Below are 25,565 nucleotides of genomic sequence, written 5' to 3' on the forward strand. Positions count from 1 at the left end.
TCCAGAAAAAGAATTCAGAATAATGATAGTGAAGATGATCCAGGACCTCAGAAATAGAATGGAGGCAAAGATCGAGAAGATGCAATAAATGTTTAACAAAGACCTAGAAGAATTAAAGAACAAATACCTAGAAGAAATAAAGAACAAACAAACAGAGATAAACAATACAATAACTGAAATGAAAAATACACTAGAAGGAATCAATAGCAGAATAACTGAGGCAGAAGAACGGATAAATGACCTGGAAGACAGAATGGTGGAACTCACTGCTGTGGAACAGAATAAAGAAAAAAGGATGAAAATATGAAGAGAGCCTAAGAGACCTCTGGGACACCTTAAATGCAACAACATTCGCATTATAGTGGTCCCAGAAGGGGAAGAGAGAGAGAAAGAACGTGAGAAAATATTTGAAGAGATTATAGTCGAAAACTTCCCTAATATGGGCAAGGAAGGAGCCACCTGAGTCCAGAAAGCGCAGAGAATCCCATACAGGATAAACCCAAGGAGAAACACGCCAAGACACATAGTAATCAAACTGGCAAAAATTAAAGACAAAGAAAAATTATTAAAAGCAGCAAGGGAAAAACGACAAATAACATACAAGGGAACTCCCGTAAGGTTAACAGCTGATTTCTCAGCAGAAATCCTACAAGCCAGAAGGGAGTGGCATGATATACTTAAAGTGATGAAAGGGAAGAACCTACAACCAAGATTACTCTACCCAGCAAGGATCTCATTCAGATTCGATGGAGAAATCAAAAGCTTTACAGACAAGCAAAAGCTAAGATAATTCAGCACCACCAAACCAGCTCTAAAACAAATGCTAAAGGAACTTCTCTAAGTGGGAAACACAAGAGAAGAAAAGGACCTACAAAAACAAACCCCAAACAATTCAGAAAATGGTCATAGGAACATACATATCGATAATTACCTTAAACGTGACGTGCTCCAACCAGGAGACACAGGCTTGCTGATGGATACAAAAACAAGACCCATCTATATGCTGTCTACAAGAGACCCAATTCAGATCTAGGGACACAGACCTAGGGACTGAAAGTGAGGGGATGGAAGAAGATATTCCATGCAAATGGAAATCAAAAGAAAGCTGGAGTAGCAATACTCACATCAAATAAAATAGACTTTAAAATAAAGAATGTTACAAGAGACAAGGAAGGACACTACATAATGATCAAGGGATCAATCCAAGAAGAAGATATAACAATTATAAATATATATGCACCCAACATAGGAGCACCTCAATATATAACGCAACTGCTAACAGCTATAAAAGAGGAAATCGACAGTAATACAATAATAGTGGGGGACTTTAACACCTCACACCAATGGACAGATCGTCCAAAATGAAAATAAATAAGGAAACTGAAGCTTTAAATGACACAATAGACCAGATAGATTTAATTGATATTTATAGGACATTCCATCCAAAAACAGCGGATTACACTTTCTTCTCAAGTGCGCACAGAACATTCTCCAAGATAGATCACATCTTGGGTCACAAATCAAGCCACAGTAAATTTAAGAAAATTGAAGTCATGTCAGGCATCTTCTCTGACCACAACGCTATGAGATAGAAATGGATTACATGGGGAAAAAAACATAAAAAACACAAATACATGGAGGCTAAACAATACGGTACTAAATAACCAAGAGATCACTGAGGAAAGCAAAGAGGAAATCAGAAAATACCTAGAGACAAATGACAATGAAAACACGAAGATCCAAAACCTATGGGATGCAGCAAAAGCAGTTCTAAGAGGGAAGTTTATAGCTATACAAGGCTACCTCAAGAAAAAAGAAAAATCTCAAATAAACAATCTAACCTTACGCCTAAAGGAACTAGAGAAAGAAGAACAAACAAAACCCAAAGTTAGCAGAAGGAAAGAAATCATAAAAATCAGATCAGAAATAAATGAAATAGAAACAAAAAACAATAACAAAGATCAATAAAACTAAAAGCTGGTGCTTTGAGAAGATAAAATTGATAAACCATTAGGCAGACTCATCAAGAAAAAGAGGGAGAGGACTCAAATCAATAAAATTAGAAATGAAAAAGGAGAAGTTACAGCAGACACCGCAGACATACAAAGCATCCTAAGAGACTACTACAAGCAACTCGATGCCAGTAAAATGGACAACCTGGAAGAAATGGACAAATTCTTAGAAAGGTGTAACCTTCCCAGAACGAACCAGGAAGAAATAGAAAATATGAACAGACCAGTCACAAGTAATGAAATTGAAACTGTGATTAAAAATCTTCCAACAAACAAAGGTCCAGGACCAGATGGCTTCACAGGTGAATTCTATGAAACATTTAGAGAAGAACTAACACCCATCCTTCTCAAACTCTTCCCAAAAATTGCAGAGGAAGGAACACTACCAAACTCATTCTATGAGGCCACCATCACCCTGATACCAAAACCAGAGAAAGATACTACAAAAAAAGAAAATTACAGACCAATATCACTGATGAATATAGATGCAAAAATCCTCAACAAAATACTAGCGAACAGAATCCAACAACACATTAAAAGGATCATACACCACGATCAAGTAGGATTTATCCCAGGGATGCAAGGGTTCTTCGATATACATAAATCTATCAACGTGATACACCATATTAACAAATTGAAGAAGAAAAACCATATGATCATCTCAATAGATGCAGAAAAAGCTTTTGACAAAATTCAACACCCATTTATGATAAAAACTCTCCAGAGAGTGCGCATAGAGGGAACCTACCTCAACATAATAAAGGCCATATATGACAAACCCACAGCAAGCATCATTCTTAATGGTGAAAAACTGAAACATTTCATAAGATCAGGAACAAGACAAGGATGTCCACCCTCACCACTATTATTCAACAAAGTTTTGGAAGTCCTAGCCACGGCAATCAGAGAAGAACAAGAACTAAAAGTAATCCAAATGAGAAAAGAAGAAGTAAACCTGTCACTGTTTGCAGATGACATGATACTGTACATAGAGAATCCTAAAGATGCCACCAGAAAACTACTAGGGCTAATCAATGAATTTGGTAAAGTTGCAGGATACAAAATTAATGCACAGAAATCTCTTGCATTCCTATACACGAATGATGAAAAATATGAATTAGGAAACACTCCCATTTACTATTGCAACAAAAAGAATAAAATACCTAGGAATAAACCTACCTAGGGAGACAAAAGACCTGTATGCAGAAAACTATAAGACACCGATGAAAGAAACTAAAGATGATACCAACAGATGGAGAGATACACCATGTTTTTGGATTGGAAGCATCAATATTGTGAAAATGACTATACTACCCAAAGCAATCTACAGAATCAGTGCAATCCCTATCAAATTACCAATGGCATTTTTAACAGAACTAGAACAAAAAATCTTAAAATATTTATGGAGACACAAAAGACCTCGAATAGCCAAAGCAGTCTTGAGGTAAAAAAAAACGGAGCTGGAGGAATCAGAATCCCTGACTTCAGATTGTACTACAAAGCTACAGTAATCAGGACAATACAGTACTGGCAGAAAAACAGAAACATATATCAGTGGAACAAGATAGAAAGTCCAGAGATAAACCCACGCACCTATGGTCAGCTAATCTGTGACAAAGGAGGCAAGGCTGTACAATGGAGAAAAGACAGTCTCTTCAATAAGTGGTGCTGGGAAAACTGGACCGCTACATGTAAAGGAATGAAATTAGAACACTCCCTAACACCATACACAAAAATAAACTCCAAATGGATTAGAGACCTAAATGTAAGACTGGACACTATAAAACTCTTAGAGGAAGACATAGGAAGAACACTCTTTGACATAAATCACAGCAAGATCTTTTCTGATACACCTTCTAGAGTAATGGAAATAAAAACAAAAACAAATGGGACCTAATGAAACTTCAAAGCTTTTGCACAGCAAAGGAAACCATGAACAAGGTGAAAAGACAGCCCTCAGAATGGGAGAAAATATTTGCACACGAATCAATGGACAAAGGATTAATCTCCAATATATATAAACAGCTTATGCAACTCAATATTAAAGAAACAAACAACCCAATCCAAAAATGGGCAGAAGACCTAAATAGACATTTCTCCAACGAAGACATACCGATGGCCAAGAAGCACATGAAAAGCTGCTCAACATAATTATTAGAGAAATGCAAATCAAAACTACAATGAGGTACCACCTCACACCAGTTAGAATGGGCATCATCAGAAAATCTACAAACAACAAATGCTGGAGAGGGTGTGGAGTAAAGGGAACCCTCTTGCACTGTTGTTGGGAATGTAAATTGATACAGCCACTATGGAGAACAGTATGGAGGTTCCTTCAAAAACTAAAAATAGAATTGCCATATGATCGAGCAATCCCACTACTGTGCATATACCCAGAGAAAACCATAATTCAAAAAGACACACGCACCCCAATATTCATTGCAGCACTATTTACAATAACCAGGTCATGGAAGCGACCTAAATGCCCATCGACAGACAAATGGATAAAGAAGATGTGGTACATATATACAATGGAATATCACTTAGCCATAAAAGGAATGAAATTGGGTCATTTGTAGAGACGTGGGTGGATCTGGAGACTGTCATACAGAGTGAAGTATGTCAGAAAGAGAAAAACAAATGTCTCATATTAACGCATATATGTGGAACCTAGAAAAATGGTACAGATGAACCGGTTTGCAGGGCAGAAATTGAGACACAGATGTAGAGAGCAAACATATGGAAACCAAGGGGGAAAGCAGCCCGGGGTGGGGTGGTGGTGTGATAAATTGGGAGATTGGGATTGACATGTATACACTGATGTTTATAAAATTGATGACTAATAAGGACCTGCTGTATAAAAAAATAAAATTTAATTTAAAAATATTTTTAAGTACATATTGTATTATTTTATTTATATAAAATTTAAAACAGGCCCAACTAATCTCTAGTGACAGAAGGCAGATCAGTGCTTGTTTGGGATGTAGAGATTGAATACCAAAAGGCAGGAGGGAACTTTGGGATGATGGAAATGTTCTATATCTAGATTATAGCAGTGATTACACGAGTTTGCACATTTGTCGAAACGCATCTCACTGTACTCTTAAAATGGGTGCAGTTTGTTGTGTGTAAATTATACGTCAACCTGATTTTTTAAAAAAGATCCTGTTCCCAGAGAGCTAAAAATATGAAATTTGTAATAACTTTTGTTTCAGACACAGTCTTTGGTAGGGTGCTTTTAGCGATTTCATAGATTTTTTTTAACTTTTGCCTTTTTCCTTTACAGTTCTTTTTTAATTTTTTAATTCTCCAATCTAATGTGTTATATGTTTTTTACTTTAGAAATTAAAACTGTTATCTGTGTAATATTTAATTTTACAGTGTCCTGTAGTGTATCAGTGCTCTCATACACATTATATCACCCACAACCCAGAAAATTATTTTAATCCCCGTTTTATAGATGAAGATTAATCAAAACTCAGAGAAATTATGCAAATTGCCCTTTTCATGTGTTCTCTCTTGTCCTCTATTTAATCATTTTATAAAACAGCATATTTCCTTATTTTTTTCTCTTTCGCTAGTCTCTTTAAGGATTTACCTGGTTGTTAGAAGTAAAATAAACCAATTAAAGTCTATCTTGGTTTACAAGAGATATATAATGAAAACCTTACAATCTGTGATCTCCTTGAGGACAAGGACAATATTAATCTCTATGTCTGTGTCCTCCTTGCTTAGCACAGTGTTTGGTGCCCTGTGAATGTTTGCTACATGAGTTTCATTGTTTTCGAAAAATAATATTTCGTGTGCCTCCGCTCATAACTTCTTATGAGAAGTTTCTAAAATGCTTTTGAAATCTTTTCCTAGAATTGGAAACATTATCTCTTTTTATTTATTTGAAAACTAATGAAAAACATTGAAAAGTAAACATCTCCCAAGAGTAAGCACCTTCCGTCATCCCATACCATCATACAACAGCCCCACAAAGAAGTCACTGCCAATAATTTGACACCTATCTTTTCTGACTTCCCCAAGTTCATGCAGACATTTCCAACTATATGTATAAATATCTTCCTTTTTAAAAATGTAATCATGCTATAGAAATTGATCTGGAGTGCAAGCTTTCTTCCCATTTAGTTTACCGTGGACACCTTTCTAAGTTAGCACATATAGAGGCACACCACATTCTTTAATGACTCTGTAGTATTCCAGAGTATAATTTTTACTCCATTTATTAAGCTATCTCTCTATTCATGGACATTCTGATTGTTTCAATTTGTTTTTTTAATAAACTTATTTATTTATTTTTGGCTGTGTTGGGTCTTCATTGCTGTGCGTGGGCTTTCTCTGGTTGCGGTGAGCAGGGGCTACTCTTTGTTGTGGCATGCAGGCTTCTCATTGCGGCGGCTTCTCTCGTTGCGGAGCACGGGCTCTAGGCATGCGGGCTTCAGTAGTTGTGGCACCCAGGCTCAGTAGTTGCGGCTCATGGGCTTTAGAGCATAGGCTCAGTAGTTGTGGCTCACGGACTTAGTTGCTCAGCGGCATGTGAGATCTTCCCGGTCCAGGGATCGAACCCATGTCCCCTGCATTGGCAGGTGTATTCTTAACCACTGAGCCACCAGGGAAGTCCCTGTTTCAAATATTTTATCAGTAAAACAGTGCTGAATGATGTACATAGAAGTTTACATATTCATTCAACTATTTTAAGTGAGAAGAAATATTTGGACAAGACTAAGCATTCTCCACTTTTGGCATGCCTAATGATTTCCAACTTTGTTTCCGTTTTATTAAGAATGTGATTATTGCCTGTCTCTGTATGTTTATTTTCCATTCAAATAATTGTACAAATACCGCTATCCAAGGATGTCATTCCTTCCCTAATTGAACAGCTTGATGAAAGGAAGCACATCTTATGGCATCTAGCTATCTGCTGGTGTAGGAAAGTGAACTCAGTATTTAAAAGAAAGATTAGCATGGTTGCTGGTGTGTGATGGACAGAAGTCAAGAGCCATCCATCAGTATTTTAAGTAGTAAATTCTCTTAGGGCATGTTCACTAGAAGCAGAGTCAGAGTCCAGGATTCTCGTGCAAAAGACTAATTGAGGGGATGCCCTCAGGACAGTCTGTGAGGAAATGATGGAAGCAGGAAAGAGCAAGGGAAGAAGCTAAGCAGAAGTGTCTTTCAGCTGAGCTCTAGCCTCCCCTGGTCTCCAGAGGGAGCTCTGGAGTGTGAATGTCACCCAGAGTTCCGTTTTGTACCTTGCACCTCCACAGCCAAGGGGGGAATAATCCTCTCCCGGCATTTCCTACCCAGGCAGCTCCATTAGCTGAAGGCAGTTCATAGAAAACGGAACAGCTGTGAGCTGTTACGAGCCAAGCTCAAAGCAGTGGAGCGAGGAGTGCACCAGCCTTATAAAAAGTCTGGAGAGGCACTAGTAGGTCGTCTTGCCTGGAGTCCTTTCCCTTGCCTGGAGTCCTTTCCCTTGCCTGGAGTCCTTTCCCTTGCCTGGAGTGAGTCCTTTCCCTTGCCTGGAGTCCTTTCCCTTGCCTGGAGTCCTTTCCCTTGCCTGGAGTCCTTGCCTGGAGTCCTTTCCCTTCCCCCACGGTGCCGTCTCCATCCACTGAAAGTGTACTCATTCTTCAAGATCCAGCCCCAGACCACCTGCACTGTGTAGCTTTCCCTAATCACAGCAACGGGATTTGAAAGGTGTTGCAGTTAACTTTTATAATAGTAAATTTTTAAAAATCAGAATGAAAAAATACTCTAAAAAATGTGTTCAAGTCCTGGCATTACAATCATATATAATTTTCTAAACCTAGGAAGCAGTTAAGCCTCTTTGAGCTTCAGTTTTGATATTTGTAAAATTCTGGTATTACCTGCTCAATCTACTTCACCAGGTTGTTGTAAGAGTGAGATGAAATCTTGTATCGGAGAACTTCTTACATTATGTACCCACGTGTACAGTGAAGACTTCCCTTAGTCTCATGTAGATGAACCCCCAGACTTGGAAGTGCATTCTTGGGGACATCGGCTTCTTGCTGTCACTGTCCGTCCTCCAGATAGCACATACTCCAGTCAGTTGACTTGAGCACAAATGAGTCACTTTACCTGGATGTAAAAATTTATCAAGGCAGCCAATATAATATTTGTGTTTCCTTAATAGCACACCATTTCAGAAATTGATTTGTGTTATGATTATTTTGGATTTATATCCTGTATCCCCTGTTAATTTTTAGGTTTCTGAATGGGAAACACATTTCATATACTCCTTTGTTTCATCCATGCTACCTGCCACGTAGTCTTGCATGTGGTAGATATTAAATAACGACTTGTCACATAAGGCCGAGAGGTTTTTTAGGGAAGACTTTACTAGCTTCTCTAGGGCTAGGACCCTTAATTTGTCCTCAGAGCTCACAGTTTTGAGCCTTATCTTAACTAAATGAGAGGCAGGATAAAATGGTTTATTATAATCATTCTAGAGATGTGGCTTTAAGTGAAAAGCACCTAGTTAAAAAGAAACGCAATTTAGAGACCTTTTATGTAGTTTTAGCCTCCCTTAACTGATAGCAGTGAGAGAATCCTTTAACAGAAAAAAAAAATGAATGAAGATATGAAAACCGACTTGAATAATTTATGTCTAATAATATTAACATGTGCTGAAATGAAATATATAAACTAGTTTTTTAAGACTTTTAATTTAGTAACTGATTTAGTAATTTCAGAAGCTTTCATCATCCTGGAAGTCATTCTCTTCTTTTCCTAAAATTGTAGGTGTATTTTTTATCTCTGTGTATAGGACCATTTCACTTCTCCGGATGAATACGATGACCCCACTGTGCTCTACGAAGCCATTGTGTCTCATGAGAAGAACCTCGTCATAGCCCACGAAGGGGACCCTGCGTGGCGGAGTGCAGTCCTCGCCAACTCACCCTCCCTGCTTGCTCTGCGGCACGTCATGGATGACGGCGCCAACGAGTACAAGATCATCATGCTCAACAGACGCTACCTTAGCTTCAGGGTCATTAAAGTAAGGTTTGGAGGCACACGTTTGCCTCTGAAAACAATGGAACTTAGATAACGGTGTCCAAACTTTTAAAAAGTAATTGAAACTCTTTTATAGAAAACAAAAATAATGACCATACTACATTAACGTTTATTGTTTTTGAGCTCTTAATTTATTTTGTCAGTAATTTACTCTGTCCTCTGAAATTTTCTCATGTGCCATAAAACCTTACATTTTTTGCTTATTTCTCTCTTGCCTGTTATATGTGCTCTTGGGGAAGCATCTCTTCCTAAAATGTCAGCACTGTATTGCTAATAAGATGTGATTCCTAGGTTGCAAAATAATACTACAGCTTGTACTTCACAGTAGCTAACTGTAAATGGTTCACTCTAACTTGCTTTTTTGTTTTGTTGCTTTTTTTAAGCATCTCAGGGCTTTAGGAGGCTTAATCTCTGACATTTTATTTTGATAGTTTGTAATGTTTTTTCTTCATTTAATCAGCCCCCAAAATCACAAACATCCTTTCGACTCTAAATATTTGTTACCTCTCATTTCTATCAAAAATATTTATTATCTTAGTTACAAAATTCAGTGCTTCACCAATTTAGAAAACTAAATGGACTACATTTTACTTGGTATTTTTACAAGACAGCAGAGGGAAGAGCTCTGTAGGTGTTTATTATTTAATAGCCTAATGACAGTGGAAAATAGTTAACTCCTGTTCAGATGTGACCTGCTTATATTTGTTTCCTGCTTTTCACAGTTGGTTATCGTAATGTCTTTTATGTCCCTCCCATTTCCACTCTTCTGTTTATATAAATTTTATTCTTGGCCCCTTAACCTAATTCCCATGTGTTCTGCTTTTCAGGTGAATAAGGAGTGTGTCCGAGGCCTTTGGGCAGGGCAACAGCAGGAACTTGTTTTCCTACGTAACCGTAACCCGGAGAGAGGTAGCATCCAAAATGCCAAGCAAGCTCTGAGGAACATGATAAACTCATCTTGTGACCAGCCTATTGGCTACCCGATCTTCGTCTCACCCCTGACAACTTCTTACTCTGACAGCCATGAACAGCTTAAAGAAATTCTTGGGGGACCTATCAGCTTGGGAAATATCAGAAACTTCGTAGTGTCAACCTGGCACAGGTGAGCCCTAGGACTGCCTTTTCCAGTGGTGGTGTGTCCTGACCCGCTTAGTCTAGGCAGTGTGCATTAGCACCACCTGGAAAGATTGTAGGAAAAGTACAGATGCCACGGTACAATAAAAACCTGTTACACCTGAGCTTCATGAAGTAGAATCTGAGCATTTGTATCTGCAAACTCTTATTAAGTAAATCTAATGTACAGTAGTCTGGTCAGGAACCACTGCTCTAGCGTTTAGTAGAATCTTGGATAATTCCCTCCTTGTAGTTTTTTAAACTCTCTATTGCAGCTTATTGCCACTATTAGAATGTGTGGGTCAGCAAACAGGGCAAATGAGAGAAAAATAAAAGAAACTGGTGCAAGTCGATTACATTCTTTTTGTATTCCGTTCCAGCAGTAGGGGGAGCATGCTGTCCATGTTGAAACTCCTCCTTGTGAGATGCAGAGATACTGCTGCCATTTTAACAGTTAGTCAGCACTCACATCTCAAATATTTAGTATCTTCAAGTATGCACATGAATTTTTTTCCTCTGCCTTTTGTGTGGTAAATTATGATATATGGTGCAGGAACATCATAATTTGATGGATGGCAAAGAAAAATCTCAGATTAAGAGTTGTTCAGATCCTTAAATACCAAAACTTAATCCAAACAAGACTAGAGCAGCAGACTCAGAAATAGGTGTTTTAAAATTCTTCCAGGAATACCCAGCATTAAAGAGTAAAATTTCACCATTTTAACGTCTACCCCTATTCAAACAGAGGGAAGAATACAAACCAGGGTAGTGTTCAAAGAAGTTTTCTTTTCAAAAAATACGTGTTGTGCTGGAATTGCCTTGTTTGCCCAGGACTGAGTGGTTTTCTGGGATGCAGGATTTTCAGTGCCAAACTGAGACAGTTGTGGGCAAGCCAGGAGAGTTGGTCACCCTACGTTTTAAAAAAGAAAAGAGGGCTTCCCTGGTGGCGCAGTGGTTGAGAGTCCACCTGCCGATGCAGGGGACGCGGGTTCGTGCCCCGGTCCGGGAGGATCGCACATGCCACGGAGCGGCTGGGCCCGTGAGCCATGGCCGCTGAGCCTGTGCGTCCGGAGCCTGTGCTCCGCAACGGGAGAGGCCACAGCAGTGAGAGGCCCGTGTACCGCAAAAAAATTAAAAAATTAAAATAAAAAAGAGAAGAAAAATTATTACAGCAGTTCTCTTCAGGTGTGCTACAGAATAAATTAGGTTTAATTTAAATCAATTAGGTATTCGTGGGTTGTATACAGTGACGAGGATACTATTTCCAGCTGAGATCTTAATGGAACAACTTGTTATGTGCAGTTCTTTGTTATGGTGTAGAAGAGATGATAGAGTGTAGTGTAAAAGTGAAGTTGATTAGAAGAACGGAGGCAGTGAGTATGAGGGAGATACGCAAACATCATAGACTCTTTTGCTTCTTAATGTTGATTGCCCCATGAAGATTTCCAAAGGTGAACATTAGTAGCATTAAATGTTCGGAATACAGTACCTATCTTGAAGTGATCTTGGGACCATGCCTCCTACTCCGGTGTTTGTTCCTAGGTTAAGGAAAGGTTGTGGAGCTGGCTGTAACAGTGGTGGCAATATTGAAGATTCTGATGCTGGAGGTGGAGCCTTTTGCACTAGTAACAGTGCGACAACTGCCAATGATCCCCACAGCAGTACATCCCAAGGAAGCACTGGAAACCCAGGCCAGGGACCGGGAGCAGGACTCCATCCGCCTGTCACATCTTACCCTCCAGCACTAGGTAATGTGAAACAGAATTATGTGTGTAATGTTAGCCTCTCAACTGTGGGGTTCAGGTAGTATGTGTGTATAAAGAGGGTGACATATTACCTACTTGGAAATATATAAATAGAATGTTTTGTTTGATTCCCAATAGGACGTTATCCTACTTGTTTATATTAATCATTTAGTATATATAAATATACACCATTTGAAATAGTATTTCTTTGAAAGTATCATTTTTAAAGGCCAATAATAGTTAACTAATATAATTTACTTCTCTCCTGTTGAACAACGATTTGGTTTCTTCTGAGTGTTGTAATAATCTTTGTATATGAATCTTTGTAATCACTTATTATTTTCTTAGGCTGGAAACTTTAAAAATGGAATCAAGTCAAAGTTTATGAGAATATTTAAGATATGATACATAATGCCAAAAATCTTTCCAGAATTCTTTTTTATTTCTTTTACACCAATTGGTACTCTGACCAGTCGTCTAGAGGAATGCCCAGCTTTGAGTATCATTGTTTCCACCTCTGCTGCCTGCTCTCTCAGAGAGACAGGAGAAGGGGGGTGGTCTTTAGTTGCATATTTTTAATTTGCATTGCTCTAATAATACCTGAGGTTGGAAACTTCTAAATGAGTTTATCAGATCTTCTTTCTGAAGTACATGTTAAGTCTCTTGCCCATTTTTCCACTTGGTTACCTTTTTCTTATTTGTATATTCTGGATTGGAACTCTTGGTCAGTTTTCTGTACCACAGACATCTTTTTCCATTCTGTATCTTGGCTTTCCCTTCTCTTTCTGTGAAGAGTGGCTTGCCTTTTTTTGTTAAGTTCTTAATTTTTGTGTAGAGCAATTTACTGATCTTTTCCTTTATGATTAATACTTTTTGTATCCTATTTAAGAAATTTTTCCTTATCCCAAAGGAAGCTATTCTTTTACTAATTTGTCTTTTATATGAGAGCTGTAATCCACCTGGCATACAGCAGGACTCACATCTTACCTGTTCCTGGATGGCTGGTCGGTTGATCCAGCACTGTCCTTTCCCCCTCTTTTTGCATGGATCAGATGAAGTTTTAAAAACATTTACTTAAAATGATTCAAAAAAATGTAATGGCACTGGAATTGTTAAGACTCTAAATAGGTGTGTGATCAACATTTTGTTGTTCTTTTTTAACTTCTGAGTGAAAACCTAAAACTGCCAGTGTGCTTCTTATATACACCTTTTACTTTTAACATTGATTAGCTCTTTTTATTTTCAGATTAAAAAGTACATGTAGTTATTTTTCAATATAATTGATAATAATTTTCTAATAATCTTCACATCACTCTTCACAAATCTGAAGAACCCTATCGAGCCATTAGAAGAAAGGACACAGGATAACCTACTATTTAGTATCACTGATCATTCATATTCAGTAGTGATCCCTTAATGTACATGCATATTACAGTGTGGCATCACTGTGCCTCTATAGGTAGTATAGCTTGTCATTGGGATAGATTGAAAGGGCATTAATACTGTATTTTGAGAAATAGTAGCTACAGAGCTTGCCACATAGTAGATCCTTAATAAATATTTCTCACTGTCTCATTTCTATGAGATATTCATGTATTCTGAAATATTTCAGTGAAAGAAATTTTAGGATTTATCTCAACCTAAATACCTGCTATTTCCTATAAATTATTTAATTGTATTTTTTTATGCCCCAGAATTTGAATTTTAAAAAGCTTCAGCAAATAGAATTTATGTTACAAAAACCACATAAGAAAATAGATCTCAGATATTTATCTCTTTTTGGCAACTTTAAAATTTTTAGGTATAAATATTAAATTCACCAACTAATTTAAGGTGCGAGGCTTAAGGGAGAAAGTCTTAGAAACTACTGAAGAAGCAGTTGTGTTTGGGTCATCCCACTGAGAAGGAGCGCTGCTGTTGTTTCTCCCTCCCCAGCCGCTAGCCACAGCTCTCACTCTGTGCAGTCCAGCCTGGTCCGGCAGTCCCCTGCCCGGGCCTCTGTAGCCAGCCAGTCGTCATACTGCTATAGCAGCCGGCACTCATCTCTCCGGATGTCCACCACGGGATTTGTGCCTTGTCGGCGCTCTTCCACCAGCCAGATATCGCTTCGCAACTTACCGTCATCCATCCAGTCCCGCCTCTCTGTGGTGAACCAGATGGAACCCTCCAGTCAGAGCGGCCCGGCCTGTGTGCAGCATGGCCTGCCTTCCTCTAGCAGCTCCAGCCAAAGCATCCCAGCCTGCAAGCATCACACCCTCGTGGGCTTTCTTGGGACAGACGGTGGTCAGAGCAGTGCCGCTGATACGCAGCCCGGCAACACCTTAAGTCCTGCCAATAATTCCCATGCCAAAAAGGGGGAGGTGATTTACAGAGTCCAGGTGAGTAAGCCCACGGTTCTTCTTGCACTGTTTCTCTTACTTGTTTGTTTTTATTTCTTGTTTTTTTGAGTGAAGGACTCTTGTGAAGACACACCTTATATTGCTTAGTCTGAAGACTGGAACAGTTTTGAATGTTGAAAAAATGTTTCTGCCAGTATAAAAACTGAAAGCAAGCAGTTTTTCACTGGTGGTATTTGTTCCCTCTTCAGCCATGGTTATGTGGCCATTGCAGTTAAGGTCTCCTAGGAGGCTAAAAGGAGTTCAGGTGGCTCTTTAGGTGGTTTTTTATTCCGTTATAGTCAGTGAAAGAAATTCTGTTTGGGATTATATAATTATTTGTCATCGAGGGGAAAGTGAATTTTTGAATTCATTCATTCATTTTTGAATGAATGATCCATATTTATTTATACTGCAGATTGTGGATCCCAGTCAGATTCTGGATGGGATCAACCTGTCAAAAAGGAAAGAGCTGCAGTGGCCTGATGAGGGTATTCGGTTAAAAGCTGGGAGAAACAGCTGGAAAGACTGGAGTCCCCAGGAGGGCATGGAAGGCCACGTAAGTTCTCCTATGAAGCTGGTGCTCTGACTTATTTGTAGCCTGACTGGTATGCCTGGTTTTTAGCTGATTTATGTACTTATGCTTAATTACCAAACTGAATTACTACCTCTAATCTTAAGGATAGAGTCTGTGAGTGTATTCAGGGTCTCTGCCACTAACTGCTTGTTTTATTCTGAATCATTAGGTGATTCACCGTTGGGTGCCTTGCAGCAGAGATCCAGGTACTAGATCCCACATCGACAAGACAGTACTTCTGGTTCAGATTGAAGATAAATACGTGACTGTAATCGAAACTGGGGTACTAGAACTTGGGGCTGAAGTGTGAGCCAGTGTTTTATAACTTCATTTCTTTTCCCTCAAAATTCCAAGAGATTGGAAAAAAAGAGGAGCGAGCAGAAGATGCCTGCAGGTATCCCTTTGATCCTGTAGGAGAGACTTGAACATAGAGTGGGCTTGGTTAAGCACCTCTCCTTTGCCCTTCACCCTGACTCCTGTCACTGTCTCCATCCCCAAATAAAGCTGAAATATTTTTTTAAGTTAGCTGCTGAGAAAACATCGTGCATGAAGGATAAAGTTCTGTTAAAATACATCCTTAAAAAAAGTTTTTTCCTATGCATTGCCTATGCTTTAAATCAAAAAACTCTTGCTTTCTAAACTATGATCTCATATTTTTCTAATTTTTTTGCCAAAAATAATTGCCATGTTTTGTCATAAAACATGAAATCCATTTACCTTGATTTTTAAAAACAGACAAGTGTAGAAACCTTCAGTTTGACATATAGCAGTATAAAAGTTTAATGTACAGTGAAAAAGACTATGAACAGACATAGATTTATCTTATTCCTTGAGCGCTAAAAACTTTAATGAAAAAAACTGCACTAATTTTTTACAATGCACTATAAAGTCTGAGATTTCTCAGAACATTTATTTATATATATAAAAATAAAATACCATTATTTAAATTGCCTTTGGGATTAACCCCTTCCCTTTCCTTATACGTAGCAGGAACTGTGCTGCTCATTTTTCTTTAGTAGTCTGTACTTCATGCCAGTCCATTGGATGTTTCCTTTAAAATGAATACTTAATCTCAAGATACACGTAGCTTCATCACTGGCATTTCCTGGAGCCAGTTAGTCAGTGACTCAGTCCCGTGAACACTCCTGCCAGCTCCTGTGTCCACATTTCAGATGGGCTCCAACACTGTGTGCGTCCCAGCTACCCTGTTTCTCCCACTTGGGGCAAGTTCTGCTGGGGTCAGTTTTGGGAAGAAAATACTTTTGCTTTTCAAAGAAGAAGGTGAACGTCCTGGAATTTAAAGAAAGGATGGATTGCCTTTTATTTTAAGAGTTCTTAGCTCTTGAAGTTATTCACATGCAGTTCAGTTAATCAAGTAAAAGTTTTTCAAACAAAATTATCCAAATGGTGCAGTTCTTATTGTTATATCCCTCTTTAAAACTTTGCCTATTATTTTCCTCCTCTCTTCTTATTCTATTACTTGAATTTTATTTCCTGTGATTTATAGTGTGTAGCTGTAATTTGAAATATTTATAACTGTGATGAACTTGACTTAATTCATATGTTGTCTCATAACTTAAATTTTATTGGTTTTTTTTTAAATGTATGTATTCAGGGAAATATATAACTCAGATTTACAATTAGACTAGGTGGGAACTGCAGTTTAGATTTAATTTTCAACATATGGCGTTTTTTAAATCCTTCAGAAAATTTTTCTCCTTTTGTGTGAAACTCCAAAGAAGACTGTACATCTGAGCATTTAGGAGCAGCCATCTTTCTGCCCCCGTGAATGGAAAGTAAAAAGAAGCAGGTGAAGTTAATTTCAGTCATACATTTTGTTTAGTCCATTATATCCAAAGTATTGCTATTTCACCATGTGGTACTAGCCGTATTTCAGGTACTTGCTAGCCACATGTGCTTAGTGGTTACCGTATTGGGCAGCGTGGGGTTAAAGTGTCTTCTGATGCGGTGAGAGGAGATAGAAGCTGTTTTTCCTCCTAATTCTGATGTAGATCTTACAGTATCACATGACACTTCAGTGGAGGGAATGAAAGCTAAGGAAGTAAATAGCTAATATATAGCCTCTGATTGCATTTTCACTCCAAAACCGATTTACTTTTCCTTTTTCCAATTTTAAAGTTTTGTGGGTATTCAGGAGCCAATGTGCCTTGTGTTAAGGTTTCCAGACTTCACACACTTTGCAGAATTTACTGTTGAAAAACTTTTTGTCAGATGATTTACTGAACATTTACACAAAGGTACCCTTTCTAAATTGACCAGTTAAAATGTATTTTTCCTGATGCTGTCATTATGTTCTGTGTTTGCCTTATTTTGGCAAATCTACAATATGCCATTAAGGTTCAGGTTCTTCTTTTTTCTTCTGAAACTGAATATATGATCTGTTTGTCTATCTGTATTATCTAAAATCCTCTCAGAGGAATTATGCTCCCTGCTGCTTGTTCCCTTTCTGAGATGAATATGATCTCTTCATGGTCATTGCCTAGATGAGAAGATAAGTGGAGCCTTTCCAGTCTTAAATAGAAGATACTTCGTTTTCCTACACAGAGAAAAAGAAAAAACCTGAACTTCAAATGTTTAAGACTAAAACATATAGTCTTTTTAAAATCATAATACTTTTCTAATAATTGCATCAGGGGAAGCATTGATAATTAAAGAAGGAGTCATGTCTTAAAAATAATTGGAACTAAAGTATAATATAGAAATATACACACTTTCATTAATGAAGTTGATTATACATGTCTTATTCAACCCTGTCCCCTGCCACCCCACACCCCCTTGGAGATTAGTGAGCTGTTCATTTAGATTCCCTGCTTAGCCTTTTTGATTAGTATATAAGACTCCAGTATACACACATTAGCGTCTTTAGTTCACAGTTGCCAAAACGTTCAGGGTTCCATAATTTGAAAGTAAAAATATGTAATTAAAATGCTAGTTTTTTTCATTTGCTTTAAATAGTTTTATTGATATCTTTCGGGGTTTTTTCTTGTTTGATTTTGCTTTTTCCCCCTTTAGAGAGAGTTCTGGAATAAGTTATAAATTCCTAGCTCTTTTGCTGTTGTTGTTATTCAGTGTTAAAAATCATTTTATAACTCAAATTTTTGGTTAATCTTCCAGTTTATAACTTGGTGTAAGCCCTATTTTTACACCATTTTTCAATACTTGATAAAACTTTATATGTTCACTTTTTTCTAAAGAACTATAATTTTTCCAAAAGTCTAGATTAATACAAGATGTTGATCTTTAAGGGACTTGGGAGAGTAGGTGGTGAGGCTCTATATTTTTAAGGTAAAAGGAGATTAATTACCTTTCAGGAAATTAGCGAACAGACTTCATCAGTGTTCTGCCTTCTTTGAGTTTCCATTACTGGAAGATTAACTTCCATTAGATTTGAAGTTGTTTTTTTTTTAATATTTCAAGTAAATCTGAGATACTTCTACAGACCCTTGAAGCAGAATTAGTCAGACAAGATTTCTCTCCCGAGTGAACTATGGAAAATTACTCTGTGTACCAAATGTCAGGCAGTGAAAATACAAGTTTTTACGTAAGAAACAACAGCTCATTAAAAAGATGTATTTTTCTTCCTGGGTTAGTTTACTTTTCCATCTCATATGAAAATATAAGAAAAAACAGCCTCAAATCTAAGCAAGGGTAGCTTAGCCTTAATGAATCCCACTTTGCTTCTGAGCAGCATCCTTCTGCCTCTGCTTAGGAAATCTTCATGTGGTGGATTGCTGCACTGAGTCCCATTCATCCAGAACTGAGTCTTTTAAACTTACATTTGCCCAGAGGCTAAGGTTATTGTTTTCTTTCAAAACTCTTCCCTCCCAAATATGTGACTTGAGAAGAAGATAACAATAATTTTGCATGAGAATTCTTTGCATTTATGTTTACTAGCTACAAAACTATAAAAGGCTGCCCGCATTGTGATTGACTTTTGTGTTTGTTTTCATTACTTTTTCATGCATATGGACACAGCCCCCCCTTTTTTTTAAAGTCCTCAATATTCATTCTTGTTCTTTTTTGTAGTATATTTTAATCACGTAAAATTACTTTGCTTGGACACAGACCAAGGGTAAGATGTCATTCAAGGCTAAGATGATACTTGGAGCCTATTAATGGACTTTGAACTTTCTGTTTCAGTCATATATGGAAATTGAGTTTTATTTATCTGGAGAAAGAGGAAAATTAGCTATTACCGTGTATTTGTGCAGCATAAATTTTAATATTACGTTGGATATGTATAGTTTTTTTTTAAATTAAGTATTAAAAAACCAGCCTCTCTTTTCTTCACTTCATTTTTTTTAAAAAATCTGGTTCATATATACCTAGTCCTTCTCATTTGTTTAGGTGATTGGAGAGAAGTTAATTATTATACAAATAGATCTGGTAGGTATGTGAGTGAAGTATTAATTTTGTTTGAAACAGATGTATATTTTCTGCTTTGAATCACCTCTCCAGAGTCATCTTGTCAAGAATTATGTGTGATAAGAATTTCTCTTTACTGCCTATCAGCCACATATTCTTTCTGAATTAGAGAAAATAAGTTCTATTTGTGAACTGAACTTCATTATCTGCCGTTTTATGGAAGCAGCATAACATTCTTTGGGGGACCAGAGCTGAGTGTCATCACAAGGTTACATGACAGCTCTCTTCTAAGGCACACCTATTATATAGGGTTATACCTTTTTTCTATGCTTCAGCTCTGCACCTGACAATTTATGATTCAGAGGATCCAAGCTAGAAGGAAGAAAGGTCATCTAAGATTGTGATAAGGATGAATTCCTGCGTGGTATCTGCACAGATGGGGCGATACCCTGGAATTCGAAGCAGAGTAGTAGTGGAGAATGAGATGGCTGCTCCAGATGACTCTTGGATTTAGCGTAATTGTGGTTAAACACGATTTTTTATATATGAAACTTGATTCTACAACCAAAATAATAGAAATGGGGGAAAAATCATGTCTGCTTATGCTTTTTTAAAGTTTATTATAGTTTAAGTAAAAATAAATTGTAAAAAATGATTACCTTAACCCTGTACAAGTCTGGCAATGAGCTCTGCATGAGGAAATGGAAGAAAGAATACTGAAAATGATTCCAGGAAGGTAGGTGGGAGGAAGGAGAATGGTTTTCCCCTTTCTGATCATGGGCTCTGAAAGTATTCATTGCCTCTACCAGCATTCAGTATAAACCAGAGATAAGAATATATGTACTCACGTGTGTCTGTGAGTGTGTGTGCGCGCGCGTGTCTGAGTGTTTGTTATTCTAAACAGCTTGTAAATACGGTAGATGTTTAAAATGGAAACTAAAAGCTGAGATTGTTTTTTCTTTGCAAATATATTGCATCAAAGATACAGTATCGACAGTGGATAAAACACGGAGGAAATAAATTTTTTCTCATTTTGCCTTCTGTCCATTTTTGTCAAATTAAGAAAAATCAGAGTTTACCATATTAAGCTCTGCCTAGCATATTTTAAAAACATGTACTTGGTTCTGAAAATAATCATTTTAAACAGAAGCTTTGGCCTATTAACATGGGATTCAGCTTATAATAGAAATGTATAAATTTCATAATAAAAGGATAGCTTTTCACACTTGGCAGAAAGGTTGTAGTTTACATCTTCTGAACTTATCTGAATGTGTCCTATTAATGATATAATATCAGATGGAACATGTAGGATGATGGATGAAAATGCGTACATGTTCACTGTATCACACTAAATTACAGTACAGAACATACAGGTTATAGTCATATCAAAATCAGACAAATGCTAACTTGGTGTGTGTACTAACCCACTGATTTCATGTATAATACTTCAAGAAAATGCAAGCTGACTTACAATGATAATAGATATACTCTTGACTGAGTCACTTATTAATCCTTCAATGAGTCATTTTAACTATAAATAACAACCAAAGCCAGCAGGGTGCAGGTGACGTGCCATTGGCATCAGAGTCCCAAACAGTTTGCTGTCTTCCTGCCCAGGATCACAGTGGCACACCTAGAAATGTAATGGCATTTAGTCTTATAGGATCTTATAGGACAGTATTTTTTCTAGTGACAGGAAACATGCTGGTTAAATGAAACACATCTTCAAAGAAAGGGATTTTCTGTGTATGTGATCTACATTAATCTTAGAGCCAGAGATTCAAAAGGGAGTTGACCTGAAATTTGGGTCCCCTAAAAGCTCTTCGTTGTTCGTAAAGTGCAGTTTACTTAGGATTTTTTTTTCTCCTAAAGGATCCGAAAATGTTGGCCTGTAACCGATGAATCTCACCATGTAGGTGCATTTTCCTCTGGGGAAGGTAAAACACACCTTGTGAAGTAAGGACGTGACGAAATGATGGCTCTTGGGGTATTGGGGTATTCATTCAGCACTTACTATATAAAACGTTTGTTTTATTCCCCTTTTCCCCCATTCATATGTGCTTATTAAAGAAAACTAAATATGATTGAACTTCATGCTTCGAAAAATGTAATTTGGTACAAGAGGATCCCTAGATCGCTCTGTAATTTCTCAGGATATATATTAACAGCAAGTGGTAAGAGGTGAATCCGTCTTATCTGAAAGCCTTTTAAGAAACCATTCAGTTTCAGTGCCCAGTAAACTGTGCTGAAAGGGAAAAGTCATCTTTCAGTCCAGGGTTCCTTTTTGCTCCCAAGGACATTGTATGAATCCATAATAACCGGGCCCATGTAAGGATACTCCAGGCCAGTCCCATCCTGAAGCACAAGCATCCTGACTTGTCTTTATCATATAGTCACCATCCCAGGCCAGCACTGAATTTTATCAGATACCAAGCAGCGTTTTTAATACTGTTAATGGGTTTGCTCTCAAAAACCACCCACCACTTCTCGGTTGTGTACTAGTTAATAACACAGGATGTCCCAGTGGGAACTCAACAGTGGAGTACAAATGGCTAAAGTAAGGTATATCTTTTTTTTAGACAAAATGCAGATTTATCTAGCTTATATATTTGGGGATGACTCCTTTGGTACAATTGCATTAAGATACTATTTAAATAGTTCTAAAATATTTACTTAGAATGCTTACAGTTGCAAGGAAGAAAAACCCCAATTCAAAGTTCCTGAAACAGGAAATTGGCTCATTATAAAATGAAAGGTAAACTGGGCTTTCAGGATTGATTAATCATGTTATTCCAGCTCCGTGTATCTAATTTTCTCAACTCTGCCCTCCTGTGTATGCTGGCTTTCTTTTCAGACTGGAACTAGGTGTCTATTTCTAGACCTCACTCCATACACATTATCATTCAGAATAAAACACTTCCTGTTACCTCCCTTAAGTGGGAAAATCTCCCAGAAGCCTGAGCATATTTCTCCTTGCATCTCATTAATGTAAGAGTTGACACATGCAAGATCCTTAACCTGTCCCTGTGTCCTGATTTTCTGAACCGGTCACTGATAAGAACAGTCACCACGATTGGCTCAGACAAATCAGAGCTTAGCCCGGAACCCAGAGTTCACTCAGCAAACAGCATGGTTGCTATACGATGTGTGCAAAGGAGTTAGCCACAATGTCCGCAACTGTTCTGTACATAGCATTTTGGAACTTGAGTATTGTTTTCAAGAAACGAAGGCTCAGACTACCTACAAAATAAGGTGTTTCTTTTAGGATGCATCTGTAGCAGACCTAGAACAGAAAGTCAGCAGAAACTGAGGTGGACTAGGTCCAAGTGTTTGCTCTTTTTTTTCTGAGGGGCTGCCTTACATCTCATCATGCTTCTGCTTTTCTCCATGTAAATTATTTCCTTCCTAAACTTGTTGGGGAAAAAAAGAAAAAAGTAAGCACCTAGACATAGGATGATCTTTAGGAAAAGGCTTTTAATGATGGGTTCAGTTTCTAAAGGACTACTCAGATTTCCTATTCCTTTTTTAGTTAGTTATGGTAAGTTGGATTTCTCTAGGACTGCACATCTCAAACTTTTTGGTCTCAGAATACTTTGACATTTAAAAAAATTACTGAGCCCCCCGCTACCAAAGAACTTCTTTTTATGTAAGAAATACTTATATTTACTGATATCTATTGCATTAGGAATTAAAACAACAAATACTAAAGATGTTATTTCTAAATGAATTAATAAATAATGAACTCATTACATGTTAACATAACATTTTTATGTAAAACAGTGCTTCCAAATTTTAAAAATTGCATAAGACATCTGAACTATCTGCTGCTACATACAGTGTGTTGCATTACATTATTTTGATTGAAGGATATGAAGAAAACCTGACTTCATACATATATGCAGTTGGAAAAGAGAGGAATATTTGAATAGCCTTTTCAGATAATTGTTAATATTCTTGTTTTGTTACTTCACTGAAATTTGCTAAGTGGTAGTTTCTTAAAGCTTAATCTGCTGAGCTGAGTGAGTTGAGTGTTCGGAGAAATAAAATGGTTTATTTACTGAAAACCATCCAGTCCAGAGGCTTATAATTCATTTTGTAAGACCTTAGACTTACTTTTTTTTTTCAAAAATATGGGGCCAGAGGACGGGAGGCAAAAAATACTTCACTTGGATAATATCTTTTCCTTTCTGGAAACGAGAGAACTCTCCAGTTGCACGAGTTCTGACGTGTTCTAGTTAACATCTCTCTTTCTCAACCTGTGTTGGTTCACCCTCTGGGTATGCAGGTCAGAAAGAAAACTTACAGGTTATGTGGGCCATGGGTGAGAGGGCCAAAGAAATGACAAGTACTGAAGCAGGAAAAGCTATGGTGTCTCCAGTGATTAGATGGTGAGGTGTCACCACCAAGGCAAGCACTGGCCCAGCTGCCCACGGCCAGCACAGCAAGCCTCATAGAACTGGGTATTGGGCCTAAAAAATACAAGCTCCTCAGCCCCTGCACTTCTAGAGAACGTGAAGAATAAGGTTAAATTTAGGATGCATTTTTTCATAATGAAGTTTTCATTAGCATCCCTTTGTAACTAAAGTTGCACAGAGTGTGTTTTAGGTAAAGGAGGAAGATGGCTTAAGAGCTAGAATTAATGTGGAGAGAGAGTTTCTGGAGAGGCAGACTGTTCAGATATGCTTGGCTTTGGCGTTGGTTAGGGTTAGTACTCAAACTTGATTTTGTCAGAACCTGAATTAACTTCAGAAGCAGTTAATGATAATGAAAGTAGTAGAAGGTCAATATGTTGATGAAAATGCCAGTTTATTGACTGGCATTTTCAGTCAATTAGGGCAGATTAGGAGATTAGGGCACTCGCAGCCTCATATCAGAAGGTAACTGTTAGGCCACTTTGGTCATCAGAAGTTAGTTTATGGACATAGAATTAAGAGCACAAGGAACATCATTTTTTATAATTCTGAACATTTTTTTTTCCTGCCTTGGGAAAAGCACGCTTTATAATTTTTCTACTTTTTTAGTGATGGAATATTTATGTCCATCAGTCTTAGTTTTTTCACTCTGCAGTAAACATTGTCAAATTTTGATCTTTGGCTTCCTTTTTCTAGACTCCAAGCAGACCACATTTCTTCTGTTGTCACATTCTTCCTTCAGGTGTGTCAATACGCCTGTGTTACACTCAGCTTCTGCTTCTGCTGAGATGCTCTAATTGGATTACTCAACACCTTGCCCTTCCTGCTTTGATTGCAGAGAATTGGTCTAACCCACTGGTGTGAAGTTCACTAGTTGAAACATGGGAAAATCTCTTTATCTTACAGTTCAGAGGACACAAATTTACTACACCTCCTGCTTCATTACATTTCCAACTAAGAATAATTTAATTATTTTCTCCAAATACACCCATCAGTTTGGGCAGGGGAAAATGTCTCATAGCTTTTAAACTAAGAGCAAACGTGTTTTAAGAGATTAAAAGCAAAATCTAATTTTAAAAAGTTTAAAATTCAGGATCTGTTTAGCTTGAAAGGGATTGTTGTAAATTATCTTGAAAATATTCGGTATTCAAGGATGGAAGATAAATGACACTGACAGACTGACTAGACACAATCTAATAGTGTAAAGACATTAAAACAAGATGCTGACATGTCTGTGGCAAAGGGCTGGCATATGATAACTCTTGCCAGATTAAAGATTCTGGAAAGTAATAAATTATATTTCCATTGCAAATCTGAGCAAAAGGACTCTATATAAAGCAGTAATGACTCTCTTTGGAAAGTGTTTATCGAAGTAAACTGTGCCAGATAAATTCACAACAAACCTGCCATATGTTTTTACTGTCTTGCATATGTGAAAATTGAGGCTTAAAAGATAATTTTAAGGAAAAGGTAAAATCATGGTCCTCAGGTATAAAAATGTACTACATGTGTTCAAGGCTTTATCTGTTGCATTAATCTGAAGCACTAACCACACGTTATAACACATTCAAATTTAAATTTTTTAGAAAAGGGCACAAGTGTATGTGGAGTAAAAGAATGTTAAAAATGAATTGTGAAATGGAGACAAACTGTTTTGGTTTTTTTGTCCACTGAACCTCTACTAGAGGAGACAGAATTTACATGACTTATTCAATACCTACATTTTACAAAGTTATAAAATAACTCCCTCAGAATCAGAACCTGATAAGACAGAGAAGTATGCTATAGACGATGCAGTTTTCCATTGGCATACAAGTTTTGTCTACCTTATTTTTAGTAATTGGCCTGAGATAATCCACATAATAAGTGGCATGATGGAGAAGATCTGGGGGGGGTGTCCAGGA

The 25,565-nt window shown here is 37.5% G+C and overlaps 1 protein-coding gene across 5 annotated transcripts in view; it reads left to right on the plus strand.

Moving 5' to 3' along the window:
- PCNX1 (pecanex 1) overlaps nt 1–20,286 on the plus strand; it is a 171,062-nt gene extending 150,776 nt beyond the window's left edge. For all 5 annotated transcript variants that reach the window (XM_030831549.2, XM_030831548.3, XM_030831550.3 and 2 more), the window contains 6 exons: nt 8,806–9,036; nt 9,881–10,155; nt 11,709–11,914; nt 13,847–14,289; nt 14,705–14,845; nt 15,033–20,286. In XM_030831549.2, the coding sequence (XP_030687409.1) occupies nt 8,806–9,036; nt 9,881–10,155; nt 11,709–11,914; nt 13,847–14,289; nt 14,705–14,845; nt 15,033–15,173 (1,437 nt within the window). In that variant the 3' untranslated portion in view covers nt 15,174–20,286. The remainder of the gene's footprint in view (nt 1–8,805; nt 9,037–9,880; nt 10,156–11,708; nt 11,915–13,846; nt 14,290–14,704; nt 14,846–15,032) is intronic.
- The last annotated feature ends 5,279 nt before the right edge of the window (nt 20,287–25,565 follow it).

This window comes from Globicephala melas, chromosome 2 (genome assembly GCF_963455315.2).
Source record: "Globicephala melas chromosome 2, mGloMel1.2, whole genome shotgun sequence".
In the NCBI taxonomy this organism is placed as follows: Eukaryota; Metazoa; Chordata; class Mammalia; order Artiodactyla; family Delphinidae; genus Globicephala; species Globicephala melas.